Source organism: Mustela nivalis, assembly GCF_964662115.1.
Source record: "Mustela nivalis genome assembly, chromosome: 3".
Taxonomy (NCBI): domain Eukaryota; kingdom Metazoa; phylum Chordata; class Mammalia; order Carnivora; family Mustelidae; genus Mustela; species Mustela nivalis.
Window position 1 is genome coordinate 56,584,762 of NC_139022.1, and position 14,345 is coordinate 56,599,106.

At 36.8% G+C, this 14,345-nt stretch overlaps 1 protein-coding gene across 24 annotated transcripts in view; it reads right to left on the reverse strand.

Moving 5' to 3' along the window:
- Nucleotides 1-14,345, reverse strand: part of PAM (peptidylglycine alpha-amidating monooxygenase) — a 116,105-nt gene that overhangs the window by 54,617 nt on the left and 47,143 nt on the right. For all 24 annotated transcript variants that reach the window (XM_082723800.1, XM_082723821.1, XM_082723820.1 and 21 more), the window contains exons 5-11: nt 12,514-12,562; nt 11,158-11,225; nt 9,839-9,919; nt 9,474-9,550; nt 8,861-8,964; nt 1,818-2,002; nt 103-168 (exon numbers count right to left, since the gene is read on the reverse strand). In XM_082723800.1, coding sequence (XP_082579926.1) covers nt 103-168; nt 1,818-2,002; nt 8,861-8,964; nt 9,474-9,550; nt 9,839-9,919; nt 11,158-11,225; nt 12,514-12,562 — 630 coding nt within the window. The remainder of the gene's footprint in view (nt 1-102; nt 169-1,817; nt 2,003-8,860; nt 8,965-9,473; nt 9,551-9,838; nt 9,920-11,157; nt 11,226-12,513; nt 12,563-14,345) is intronic.

Sequence of the window (14,345 nt, forward strand, 5' to 3'; positions counted from 1 at the left end):
CTGATAAAGAGACCTAAAATATCTCAGTAACTTTAAAAGTTGGTTGCCTAATTAGAACACGAATACGTTTTTAGGCCTAGTTATAAAACTATGCATACATACCCTGTTCTAATACTTCTTCTCCTTTTGGCTGCTGTAGTAAAGAAGTCTTATCTTTGTTCTCTGTTTCTGTAAAGGATTAAAAAAGCTGAGCATAAATTTGTGGGATATATCACATATGTTAAATAGTTTACTGGAAATATATTATCAACATAAAAATATTTTTAGGATCTTATGTTTAATAAAAAAAATGTAGGGAGAGAGTGGTGGGGTTATGGACATTGGGGAGGGTATGTGCTATGGTGAGTGCTGTGAAGTGTGTAAGCCTGGTGTTTCACAGACTTGTACCCCTGGGACTAATAATATATTATATGTTTATAAAAAATTTAAAAATAAACAAATGAAAAACAGTATGAAGAATTTATATGCAGAAATGCTCTTAATCACACACACAAAAAAAAACTTCCAGTGTAACCACCATCTACCAGACTTCTGACTTAATAACAAGATCAATTACCCTTTCAGTAATATATACATGAGACAATTTTAAAAATGCATTAAAAAATGTATTTTTAAAAATTGAATTTAGTGACATTTTAAGGATACTTTAAGAACATTTTAAGGCAAACTCTATAAGCATATTAAAATCTTTTTTTTTTCTTTAAGATTTTATTTATTTTGACAGACAGAAATCATAGGAAGGCAGAGAGGCAGAGAGAGAGGAAAGGAAGCAGGCTCCCTGCTGAGCAGAGAGCCCGATGCGGGGCTCGATCCCCAGACCCTGGGATCATGACCTGAGCCGAAGGCAGAGGCTTTAAACCACTGAGCCACCCAGGCGCCCTGCATATTAAGATCTTAATAAGTGATCTAATTGCTATTTAAACTTGTTTCATAAAATTTCCAACAGAAAGACATAAGAAGCCATTCTGGCATTTTACGATTAGATCTGTAAAACTCAGGAAAGTCTCAGTATACTTCACCCAATAAAACAGGGTGTGGGTTTTGCAATTTTAAACTAATGAAATGACAATCAGTATGAACATTTTTCAGATGAAGAGTAAGTTCATCAACAATTCTGAGAATGAGACCAAAAAGGCCAAGATTAGTAATGCCTCATAAATCAAGAACTCTTCTTGCTTGAGGAGGCCCATTAAAATAGATAATTTAGGGTCCGGTTGGAGACGATAACCATTTTCATTGGCAAACTGAATTCACTCTTTAGAACCGGGTGTATAAATTCATAAATTGCATGTCATTACTGACTACGGAATAATCAGATAGGGAAGTGAGAAAACATGAATTACATGAAGAAAGAGAGCTGCATTTATTGAACTGGTCCCCAAACTAGTCTGTTCCACTACTAGATTCTTCACTTTCACTGTTTTGATGGGGGTACGTCAGGAAGGTAGGTAGGTTACAAAGGAGGGAAAAGTGGGGGCACCTGGGTGGCTCAGTGGGTTAAGCCTCTGCCTTCGGCTCAGGTCATGATCCCAGGTTCCTGGGATTGAGCCCCACTGCATCAGGCTCTCTGCTCCGCGGGGAGCCTGCTTCCTCCTCTCTCTCCCTGCCTCTCTGCTTACTTGTGATTTCTCTCTGTCAAATAAATAAAATCTTTAAAAAAAAAAAAAAAAAAGGAGGGAAAAGTGGGAACTGGATTACGTGTACATGTGATGACAGAAGGTGGATGCTTTCAAGCATTAATTATACAGTCAAGTGAGACACACAAGAAAATACAAACTACAAAATCATATTTTACTTTAAACGAGTACCAGCTTTACCTTTATGATGTCCATGCATCATAACCATGTCAGACTTCACCGGAATTGGAATATTGGCCTCTGGTGGTATGGATCTGAACAGTTCCGGAGCCACATTCTGTGTACAGGTCATGAAAGAAACGGCGTGCTTGGCTTCCATGTAATACATAATGTATAGGTTGCACATTTCATCGCTAGATGTGCCACTGCAAGCAAAAAAAAAAAAAAAGACATAACAAATCAGCTACTCACATAAAACACATTCTTAATGCAAGAAAAATACAACCAGTAAATCTGCCAGCAATAGGTTCAGAGGTGAAAATATTGTGCCTTTATTTTATAGCTTTCATTAAAACCTGTCACAGTTTTCAGCATTTAAAGCACGCTGTCAAAGGTACATTTCCACTTCCTAATCGAGCATCCATTTGCAGTCACTCCATAGATATCACCCAATACTGCATATGGAAAAGGCATTTAAGTAGCAGGGACATACTTTCCTTCCTCTTCTAAATCCTTTCATCCTTTAGTCCTTCCATTTGCTAAAACTCGCAGATTGGGCAAAGTACATGCCTCATGGAAAAATCATAATTATTTACTTAATAATGGTAAAACTCAGAACACTTTAACGGAAATATCATATATTATTTACAAGTCTTTATAAATGGCTTTTTCCATTTAACCCTGAGAGCCTAGGATCTTGTTTTTGGTAATTGTCTCCAGCCGCAGGGTCAGATGAACTGAGAATCCTGTATTGATACTAAGACATCATAAATGGGCCCCTGAGATCCTAGGCGGCACCTTGGCAAGCAGGAAAGTAAAGAGAGAAACAAAGGAACGGTACAAAGGGACGTCAGTCCTAACCTCTTCTAATGGCTCACATCTCAATGGGGTAGTGCCCTGCTGCTGAAAGACTCAATTGTTAAAAACAGATTTTAAAACAGCGGGAGGGACATTTCTAAGATACAAGCTCCAAACAACACAAGGTAATGCCTAATAGCTTAACACATGGTTTTGTTCTTCCTCAGTTCACGTGGGCTATCATATATTTCATCTTCTTCACCATCATTAGGAGGGAATGATCTTTTTTTTTAAACTAACATATAATGTATTATTAGCCCAGGGGTGCAGGTCTGTGAATTGCCAGGTTTACACACTTCACATCACTCACCATAGCACATACTCTCCCCAATGTCCGTAACCCCACCACCCTCTCCCTACCCACCTCCCCCCAGCAACCCTCAGTTTGTTTTGTGAGATTAAGAGTCTCTTATGGTTTGTCTCCCTCCTGATCCCATCTTGTTTCATTTATTCCTTTCCTACCCCCAAACCCCCCACGTTGCCTCTCAACTTCCTCATATCAGGGAGATCTTATGATAATTGTCTTTCTCTGATGGACTTATTTAGCTAAGCATAATATAGGAGGGAGTTATCTTGATACACCTCCACAAGACTTTCATTTCCAAGGTAGATTGCACAAATGAATGTTTCCTTTCTGGTGTTCTGACAATTTTTAGCAAGCCTCTGCTAATAAAAAACAAGCTGCGAAGTGGCTTATTTGCTGTACAAAAATACGTCAGTGTTGATTTTTCCAGCAATGTCATGTGGCACTCACTTCCTCTCCATAGCAACAGTAATGACGTGAGCAAGGGAAGGAACAAAAAATATTTTCCAAACAGGGATGTGGTTTCTGTAAGCTTGGAAAATGGAGAGCCCCCGAGAGACCACAGCAATGAATCCCCGCCACAGGAAGCTCTGTTCATGCTTTAAAAGTCATTTGGCTTCTCACTCTCTGAATCTGATACCTGTCCGTGTAATTGCCTCTCCTGTGAGGTGCAGCCCCAAACAAACACCTGTTCACTACACACGTCTTCACGTGTCAAAACACCCTCCCTAAGAATTTCATTTTAACCTCACTGGAGTTGGCCAGAAAGCTGTGTGTTATAAAAGAAATGGCTGGTGCCAGAGTAATAAGCCAGAACCCTTCACCATATTCTCCACTCTTTCCCCATTCAAAATGCAGAAAAATGTGTAGATCAAGAGACAGAGATGAGGGAAAAGGAATTTCAGATGTGGCTCTAGCTTAGAAGACCTTGAATCATCGTGTAGAGAGGATAAGCAAAATAATCAAGCAAAGTCTTCCAACCAGTGAAAGTAAAAAAAAAAAAAAAAAAAAAAAAAAAAAATTCAGCAAATGTATATAGTAATAATTGAAACTTGCAACTAATCCATGGACAGATCCTTCCACATTTTACCTGTTTTACCTCATGTCCATGTTCATCTCTAAACACATGACTTTATGAGACAGCATAATCAGCTCACCAATATTCATTTAAGGTACTGATTCTCTGATACAAAATTGAACTGATCAAATCACTTTAAAATCTTTGCTATCACAAAGAAAAATTCATTAAAGACCTGAAGGAAAAGAAAAGATCAGACTTTATGCCTTTCCACTTATCATCAAACTCATAGTTAAGGTGGCTAAGTTTCTCCTACTTGACAGAGAAACAATCACATCTTAAATATGTCAGGACTCAAATCTTAGTATCAGCAAACCAGTTTGCCTATTTTATTCCTCATCCATCTTTCCTTCATTCGGAAGAAAAAAATAAATAAATAAAAGAAGCTCTGACTTTAAATTAAACTGCTTTCTGTATTCCTAAGGGAGAATGTTGACACATCTACCCTTGTTTTCTATAGAGGACAACACACACAATTCAACTCTGTCAACCTAATGATTATTAATATGAGAAAGTATGGAGGGAGGCTGTGTTCACACATTTACCCTGGTTCTGCTGAATGGCCCTTTCAGCATTTCCTAACGCCAATGTGATTCTCTAAATGATGCCTGCTAGCATCACTTATATTCCAAAATTACAGTGGTGCCTTTCTTTCATCTTCATGCAAAATAAAGTGCTTATGTGATAACTACTTTTTCATATCAGCTCACTCTAAATCTGACAAGCTGTGATGAGCTTGAAAATAGTTAAGCTCTCAATAAATATTTGTTGAGGGAAGGAAGAATGAATAATATATCTTAATAAATGTTTACAACTTGTTATGGTATAGCCTGTTAGCCCCTAATGTATCACACTGCTGAGTCAGGTTAATTTTATGAACTCCATCTAGGGCATTCCAGAAAAATATTTATATCTATCTGTCTATCTATCTACCTATTTATCATCTATGTTTTAGGAGGGTTTTAATAAAATATATTATTTCATATTATAAAGATATGTAATAGAGATTTGAGAAAGTACTAAATATTCTGAATGAACCTTTTAAAAAAACACAAATCTTGTTGTCTGTGAGGACTGTGTATCAGACCGTGATACTCCCTCCACTTCAATGATTCCCTCATCCCTAGGTCCCTTATGCTCAACAGATGCTGGGCTTAAAAAAACAAAACAAAACAAAAAACAATGATGGGAAATACTGATTTTGGAAAGAAATAGGACACTTTAAAGAAGTTATTTTTCAAAACTCTGAATCGTTTCTTCAGAGCTTTCATGGGGCTTTTAAACTTACACATTAAGGAGTTTCTGTCCATATAATTTTACCTTTACATATAATATACTTTAAAATGTTGACTAAAGTGCTGTGTTTAGTATCTATGAATATTCATTAGACATTCTCATATGTATATGATATAACTGGCTCCAATGGAAAAATATGACCAACAAAATTGACCAAATATGTAAATATTATCTACCAATTCTCAAGAGTTAATTTAAAATATTAGCAAATTAGCTGACTTAATTAGCTTAATCGGCTGCCTTAATAAAATTCTTTTTTTGGTTGTTTGTTTAAACTTGACTGAACATTTGAAAGGAATTCAGAGAAGTGTCATATGGAATATAAAATATGTAATGCAGACAGGCACAAAATATAGCCTCTCCATTGATTAATGGGTACTATGTTGTTAGTACATACATTGGTGAAATTTTTTTTTTTAAAGATTTTATTTATTCATTTGATAGACAGAGATCACAAGTAGGCAGAGAGGCAGGCAGAGAAAGAGAGAAGGAAGCAGGCTCCCTACTGAGCAGAGAGATCGATGCGGGGCTTGATTCCAGGATCCTGGGATCATGAACTGAGCTGAAGGCAGAGGCTTTAACCCACTGAGCCACCCAGGCACCCCGATATTGGTGCAAATTTGTCTAAGACATAGTATTCATATTTACAATTTAAAAAGAAATTTAATATACCCAGATAAAAATTACTACCATTTGGTAAATTTCTTTATATGTCTTATCTCAAAATCCACCTAATTTTTAATGGTTGTGTTTTGTGATGCATCCCTGCTGGGAAAAAAAATCAGTCCCTATGTTTAAAAGGGCTTTTTATTAGTTAAGTATGATTGTTCCACATAAGCACAATTTTCTCCAGTCTTAAGATTTTTAGCTCAATATAGAGTTAAGCTCAGATTGGGTGAAAAATTACTTGGCTGAACATCTTCTTGGTAGGCCACCGATAGAATTTTCCTGTAAAACCTAGTTTCCAGGTAGCTTCAGAATTAAGAAAATTAAAATCAAGATGCTTGTAGTTCTTCCAAGGCATGGAGAACTGCCCATATGACTGCTGCCCATATGACCTGTGGTAAATTGCGTGTATCTGAGGAGTCTTTTTATGCTCATGTTTCTAACCTGTGCCCAGGGCTGGGGGTGGGGTACATGTTCATGTATGTTCATGTTGGGGGTTTGGCAGGAAGGGAGAAAAGGGAGAGATTTGCAGAGTATCATTTAACAGACTCATAAAACACTAGTTTTCTTTCTTCTTTTTTTTTTAACTGGTTACATTCTCCACTGTAATTCTATAGCTCCCTGTGGCAGTGGTATCCTGTATTTTATAAAACGGATGCATTGATACTATTACCTTTCTAAAACTAAAATGTATATTAAGTGATACAAAAATATTATGCATTAATATGAGAATTTGTATTCATATTTAAATTTTATTCAAACCTGTCTTATTAGTTTATCATTCTATAGGGGAAAAAAATGCTGCCCTAATATAAATTAAATATTTATTCAGAATATGGACTTATCCAATAACTTAACTTCCTATAATTTCTTTCTATTTCATTTGTATTTCAAAATAGCATTCCCTGTGGCCTACATGAGATTTACAAAAAGAGAGACTGGTACAGTCATTTTAAGGTATTATTTTATTTTATTTTTTTTAAAGATTTATTTATTTATTTGGCAGAGAGAGATCACAAGTTGGCAGAGAGGCAGGCAGAGAGAGAGAGGAGGAAGCAGGCTCCCCGCTGAGCAGAGAGCCCGACGCGGAACTCGATCCCAGGACCCTGAGATCATGACCTGAGCCAAAGGCAGTGGCTTAACCCACTGAGCCACCCAGGCGCCCTTAAGGTATTATTTTAAAGCAAGATGCACACTTGTTAAAAGACTGAATCATTCTGAACTGCTGATGAAACAGCCTTCTTCAGATTACTTTGGCCTTTCATCCTGGCATTGTAACAAGTCACTCATTTCTGTTTGATACTGTCTCATGGAGGATACTCAAAGGATACAATCTGGCCAAAGTTATAACCTCCCAGATTATTTAAACCAAAAATTCTATGTATTCCACACTTGAATTTATACACTAATATGTAGAATGGGTTGAAAGGGATATTTTTCCTATTTAATCTACCTATTACCGATGGCACTTAAGTAAAGTTGTAGAGGATCTACACTAACATAGAGCGGAAAACAGCTCATCAACACTCTATGACTCATATATTACAAGGCTGGTAAGGTGGCACCTGGCTGGCCCCCTCAGTCAGCAAAGCATGCAACGCTTGATCTTGGGGTTGTGGGTGTGAGATCCATATTTGGTGCAGAGCTCACTTTAAAATCTTTAAAATAATAATAATAATAATAATGACTACTAAGAAGTGAATGTCTCACTCCTTTAAATCTAATCTTGTCCACTTTGTCAAACTTTTTCTTACAGTTAGCATGCAACATCATGATTTTATTGTTTTCCTTATCTCTCCCAAACTTACAAAATTTATTCAAAAGCAAAACTCTTGGAGGTTTCTTGTTTAATAGAACTTGTTAATTTTTTTCTTAACTGTCCCATCTTTAGCCTTAACGTTGATGTTTATTAATACAGCAACCCTTTAGAGTGACATAAAAAAATCCTATTCCACTGTCTCAAATGCCTTTTTACTTTCACCGGCTTCAGCAGCTTTTGTTTCCCCTGACAACCAAGAGCTAGTATTGTCATCTTAAGACTCAACCTTAGTACATTTAATATCTATTTTCAGATGCCTACTTCTGTAACCTCTCTTTGATCAAAGATAAATGCCTTAAAACTCCAGCTTCCAGGTGGCATAAGTAAATATTTTATAACCTAATTTAACATGGAAAGAAGGCTCTTGGTTCTTTTTTGACAAAAAAAAAAAAAAAGACACTTTATCTTTCATTTTTAATTCAGGCAAACTTTTTTTGAATGCGTTCACAGTGCTTTGAAAATTTTACTTAGGGTTATAAAATACATGTATTTCAAAGAGGCTCAATAGTTTGAAAACTAGTTAAGGTGGTCTTTTGGAAAAGAGCTGAAAATTATTGTTCCTATTTGGTAGCCTAAACAACTGGGAAAAAAATGAATACACAGAAGTTTTAAGAGACAGGGAAAAAAAAATCACAGTTCTGAGTAATTAATGGACACCACCAAATGGGGAAGCTATATATTTGCCTAAATTTGAACATAGGACAAAAAGACACTTGAGAAAAAAATTCATAATCAATTATATTTTTCTTTATTAAATGAACCTAAGGAAATAATATATACTCTTGTGGCATCTATAATATATAGAGGTGTGATATTCAGGGTTCTGAATAAATAGGAGGAAAGGAAACATAAAAAAATAAGCACATGTTCTGGAGTTTATCCTAATCACTCAGCTCGAAAATGAGAAACTGCGATATACAGTTTGCTATAATTGTTCATGATAATAAAAAATTGTGCAATTCATTCACAAACATATCTATCACTTATAATCATGCCTTGCCCCAATAAAATATTTTTAAATACTGGAATTTACAAAACCATACCCAATGTACGTGGATTCTGTCCTTCCTTCACCAGAGAACACACATCTTGCTGCCAATATGTCACCAAAACTCACATCTACTGGGTGCTCCACAGGGTAGAAAGCCTACCAAGAAGAGAAACACACTGATTCATTAAAATTGCCAATAAAACCCAGAACTATGTGCTTTGATAACGTGAGGCCTGGCATACCCTGGATAGAGACGATGAAGACATGAACACACAGACACACAATTCACCAGCATGTTTACAAATGTTAAGAGAAACAGCCAAGCTGGAAGTTGTAAAAAAGGAGGCTATACGCAGTTTGGATAAACAATAAATGTAGATTTAGAGATGTTAGGATTCTAGAGAAATTCACAAGGATTCTATAAGGGTTTCTAAGACTGCTATCTGTTGATTACTATTTTTTTTTTGTCTCAAAATTAAACCAGTTTAATTGCTTGGAGGGGTAAGGTGGGGGAGGGATAGGGTGGCTGGGTGATGGACATCAGGGAGAGTATGTGCTATGCTGAGTGCTGTGAATTGTGTAAGACAGATGATTCACAGACCTGTACCCCTGAAACAAATAATACATTATATATTTAAAAAAAAATTAAACCAGTTTCTACACACCTGTGGCAGCTGGGGACTCTGGCGTCCAATCAGTGCCCACTGTCCATTTCTTACTCTGTATCCACTGACTACCTTACCTGTAATGAACACGAATTACAATCATGTAATGTCATGAAGTATTAGAAAAATAAAAGGCACCATTTGCTTTCCTTTTTCAAAATAAAATCTGAATATTGTCAGAACCCAAAATGCTAGGTATTTTAATGAAAACGATACGATGAAAAAACACACAATTTCAAGGTAGTATGCAAAAATCTTTCATTGAAACAGATTTAAAGTCAAATACAATTTACATTTTACATTTATAGTGTTAGCAAGCGGCAAGTCAAATATTTATAATTTAACCTGTAGGTTAAAGTTCTTACCTAAATGGTGAGTGTGAACTCTATAGGCAAAGACATGCATTGGATACTTTTTGTAATGGCACGAAATGTCAGAATTCACCACTGTTCAAAATGAAAACACAGAAAAAAGGGTCACTATCCAACTGGAAAATAACATTATTTTCATCTAAAAATATATACAGGTTATTCACAAGTGGCTAGGCGGCGGGGTGCGGGGGGGGGTTCCTATAAAGTAAACATGCACTCAGGTATGCAGCAGGTGTTAAGGCCTATTATGTGCCAGCCAGTTTACTAAGATGAGTTAATAACCTCTGGCCCTCACATTTAATTTCTTTCATAAACAAAATGCCTAGCGCCAAATAAGATGAAGCGAAAACATAGGCTTCATTTGCTACTTTTTTCTTTTCTTTTTAAGATTTTATTTATTTATTTGACAGAGAGGCAGGCAGAAAAGAGAGGGGGAAAAAAGCGGACTCCGCACGGAGCACAGAGCCCCGGGTGGGGCCCGATTCCAGATCCCTGAGATCATGACCTAAGCGAAGGCAGAGGCTTTAACCCACTGAGACACCCAGGTGCCCCTTCATTTGCTACTTTTATCATGACAATTTATGCAGTTGAAAAAACTTAACAACTGGCTGCAAACACTTAAGATAACTACATTGACAATACCTGTTGAGAAGGAACCACTTCATTTACTTCTCTTTCAGTCGAAAACACTGTAGTTATTCAATAAATGTGTCTTTGATAGTAACAATGAGACCATACTTGTCAATAACTTTACAAGAATCCCAGTAAAAACAAAGGAGTAATATTTAACATGGCATTTTCATCAGATGATTAGATACACTGCTAAATAATATTACACTTACTCTAATAGCTTTTTGTAAGTTTAGAAGAATCAGCTATTATTATCTCCATTTTACAAATAGGGAATTAAGCCCAGCATCTAAGTTCAAAGACTGAGCTGGTCTTGGGTTTGCTAGCCTCTTGACTTTGAAACTGATATTCTCTACAGTAGTTAATGTCACAGTACATGATGAGATTCGTCTTTGGCATCTAAAGGATGGATGACTGATTTGTAAAATACTCAAGATTTATTTTTGTATTTACATAACCTATTACCTACCTATGAGCCTCAGTCCTTAGCATCTCGTAAAAGAATGGATATAATAAACTACTGGCTTGGAATAGTAGAGAAATCTATTTAGAATCTAAGGATAATAAAGAATTGGTTTAGTTTTCAGGGCAATAGATCATTTCAAAATTTTATTTAAAAATACTGTAAATCCATTCATATAGGTTAAGTAAAGATAATGGTAAATACTAAAAGATAAAATTACCTTTCTCTCCCGGTGGAATAACAGTGTCAACAGACATCATAAGGTACATGCCAGCAATGAGAGGCTGTCTGCAGGAAACAGTAACATTTATATCAACTATCTGAAAGATCAAAACTATGGCCTTAGAAAAATAAGATATACTTGAATACATTGAACTATAATATATGATTCATATGAAAATGAAAACAATACAGAAAAAGAGGTAGGATGTATGTTTTTTTTTTATTTAAATAACTTATTTTTTTGGATAAATAGCTAAAAATATTTATTGCCATAAATAATGTGGAAGGCAGTCTCTAATGGCTCCCGTGATGGTTAAGTGTCTCTGTCCACTATCTAAAGCATAGACCCCAGTAGTTTGGTCAAACATTGGGAGGTATTTTTTAGTTGTGACCAATGTTTAAATTACTGACTTGGACTAAAGCAGATTACCATTCACAGTGTGGGTGGGTCTCTTAAGAGTAAAGCCTGAGGTCCCAGGAAGAGGAAAGAATTCTGCCTCCAGACTGCGTTGGACTCAAAACTCCACACTGACTCCTGCCAGAATTTCCAGCCTGCCTTGTAGACTGCAGACTTGCCAGACCCCACAACTGTGTAAGCCAATTCCTTGAAGTAAATCTCTCTCTTTCTTTCCCTTTGTGTGTGCGTGCATGCGTGTGTACATTCTATTGGTTCAGTTTCTCCAGAGAATTCTGGCTGATACAGCTCTCAGTAATTCCTAGCTCTGACATTCATGCCCTTGTCTAATCTTCTTCCCTTGGGCATGGGCTGGGCATAGTAACTGGACCTCGGGGTTGGTTATTCTTAAAAAAGAATAAGACAAAGCAATTTCATTTTTTTTTCCCCCCATAGGAGTCAGAGTATGAAGATTTGTGGCAACCCTTTTCTTCACCCATCAGATTTCTATATTCTTCACTAACTTCTGACATCAGGCTACAAGGCTGTGGTTTCCATCTTGCTTTTTCTTGCTGGCTGTGATGGAAGCCAATCACCACCATTCTGTAAGCTGCCCTGTTTAGAGTCCACAAGGCAAGAAATGAAGGAGTCCTCCAGACAACAACCAACAAGGAACTGAATCCTGTCCATAGCTGTGTGAGTGATCTTGGAAGTGGCTCCCACCCCAGCGGAGCCCGGAGATGTTTCTGAAACCCTGGCTGAGCCCCTGATTGCAGCCTTTGTGTGACACCAGCCACTGTCCCCGGCTAAGCTTGTGCCCAGAATATTTGTTGTTTTAAGCCACTAAGTTTAGGGTAATTTGTTATATAACAATAGACAATGAATACAGTGGATTTCCCACTTTCAGGTTCTCAAAGATCTTAAAGCTGTCACTTAGGTAGGGGAACTAGAAATACTTACGGCAGGCGTGTGAGGTGTAAAGACACACCAGAACAGTCTTTGTGATTATCTGAAAACACATGCAGACAAAGTACACACCTTAAATATGAAAATGTGAGAAGCAGATTTCAAACTACTAAATTTTACATGATTATAACTCAGTCCTAACACAAACTATGTTTTTGTTTGTATGGTGCTTTATAGTCTACAGAGTATTTTCTTATTCATGAATATATTTAATCTCCAGTGCATCAACGACAGCAACAACAAAGCTATCATTTCGAGCAGCCTGTGGTTTTTTTCTTGACTCCTCAAACTGACGAGTTACCTGCTTTCCCATAGCCGTACTAGATACTAGTCATAGCTCACAGAAGAAAGTTGTTGCTACTCTATGAATGATCTACACTGTTGAAACATCCAGGAAAGCTGATTAACTGGTTTGTTCCATGCTGGCTCCGAACAACTAGGTTCTCTACTTTTCAAAAATGGAAGTAGTCCATAATTTGACCATTCTAGATAGGACCATGTCTAGCATCTGTAATGTCTTTGATATATGTACAGGGATCACCTTGTTTGGTTTCTAGGCTTTGCCCATTCCTACCTTCTCAATAGAAACCTGATGGCAACATTCACCTCAACTTCAGTGGAAAGCCTCCCAATTTTTGCCAAAGACGCTTCAGAGACCTCTTACGAATCCTCTTCCTTATTCCTTTGCCTTCCCCAAGTAGAAAGAAGGTAAAAATTTAAATTACCCATCCAAATTTTTATCTTGTTGAACTTGCTGACCCTTCACCACAGAGACCATGAAGAGTAACTCATACTTACTCATTCCTTCTATTTCTGTGTATGCTAAATTTTTTGTACTTCACACTTATATTCTAAGTATTTATAAAACATCATATCTCAATTTTTTAAAAAGATTTTATTGATTTATTTGACAGAGATCATAAGCAGGCAGAGAGGCAGGCAGAAAGAGAGGGGGAAGCAGGCTCCCTGCTGAGCAGAGAGCCCGATGCGGGGCTCGATCCCAGGACCCTGGGATCATGACCTGAGCTGAAGGCAGAGGCTTTAACCCCCTGAGCCACCCAGGCACCTCCACTGGAAGATTTTAAACAAAGTGACAGGATTATAGAAGGTGTTTATCTGGCACAGCACCTGGCACTTACAGATTACTAATTTACTGGATGTTAGGCTTTGTAATCTTTTATTTTAATTCACAATAAACCAGGAGAAAGTTTCTTCCCCCATACAATGTCTGTCCAAGCGAAAGGGCCAGTGTGCAATGAGAATTGCTTCTTGGTTTTACATTACATCTTTGCATTGGAAGAGCCAAGTGAATCTCATTTTGACATTCATTTTGGCTAATATTCTTAAGCAGGACTTTAAAAAAATTAAATGGGAACAATTAATAGATGAATTAACATGTTTCATAAACTACTAAAGAAATGTATCATACAAGATGAAATATCACCAAATTTAGAGTAGCAGGAATGTCACTAATAGTAACATGCCAGCTATCACCCATGACAATGCCTCCTCCTACCTAATGTTCCTGAGTACAATGGTCTCAATTGAGTGGCTTTCTACTCAGATTAAATCTCAAAAATAGGTCAGAAACTTATGTATGTTAGTAAATATGTCAAAATCTAATTTGAAGACTTCTTTTTAATAACCACACTTAGCAAAGTTTTCTCCAAATTAAATAACAGCCCTTGCTATGTAAATATTATATATTTGTTTCACTCTAGAGGGTTTTTTATTTTTATTTTTTAAAAGATATTATTTATTTATTTATTTGACAGAGAGAGAGATCACAAGTAGGCAGAGAGGCAGGCAGAGAGAGAGAGAGGGGG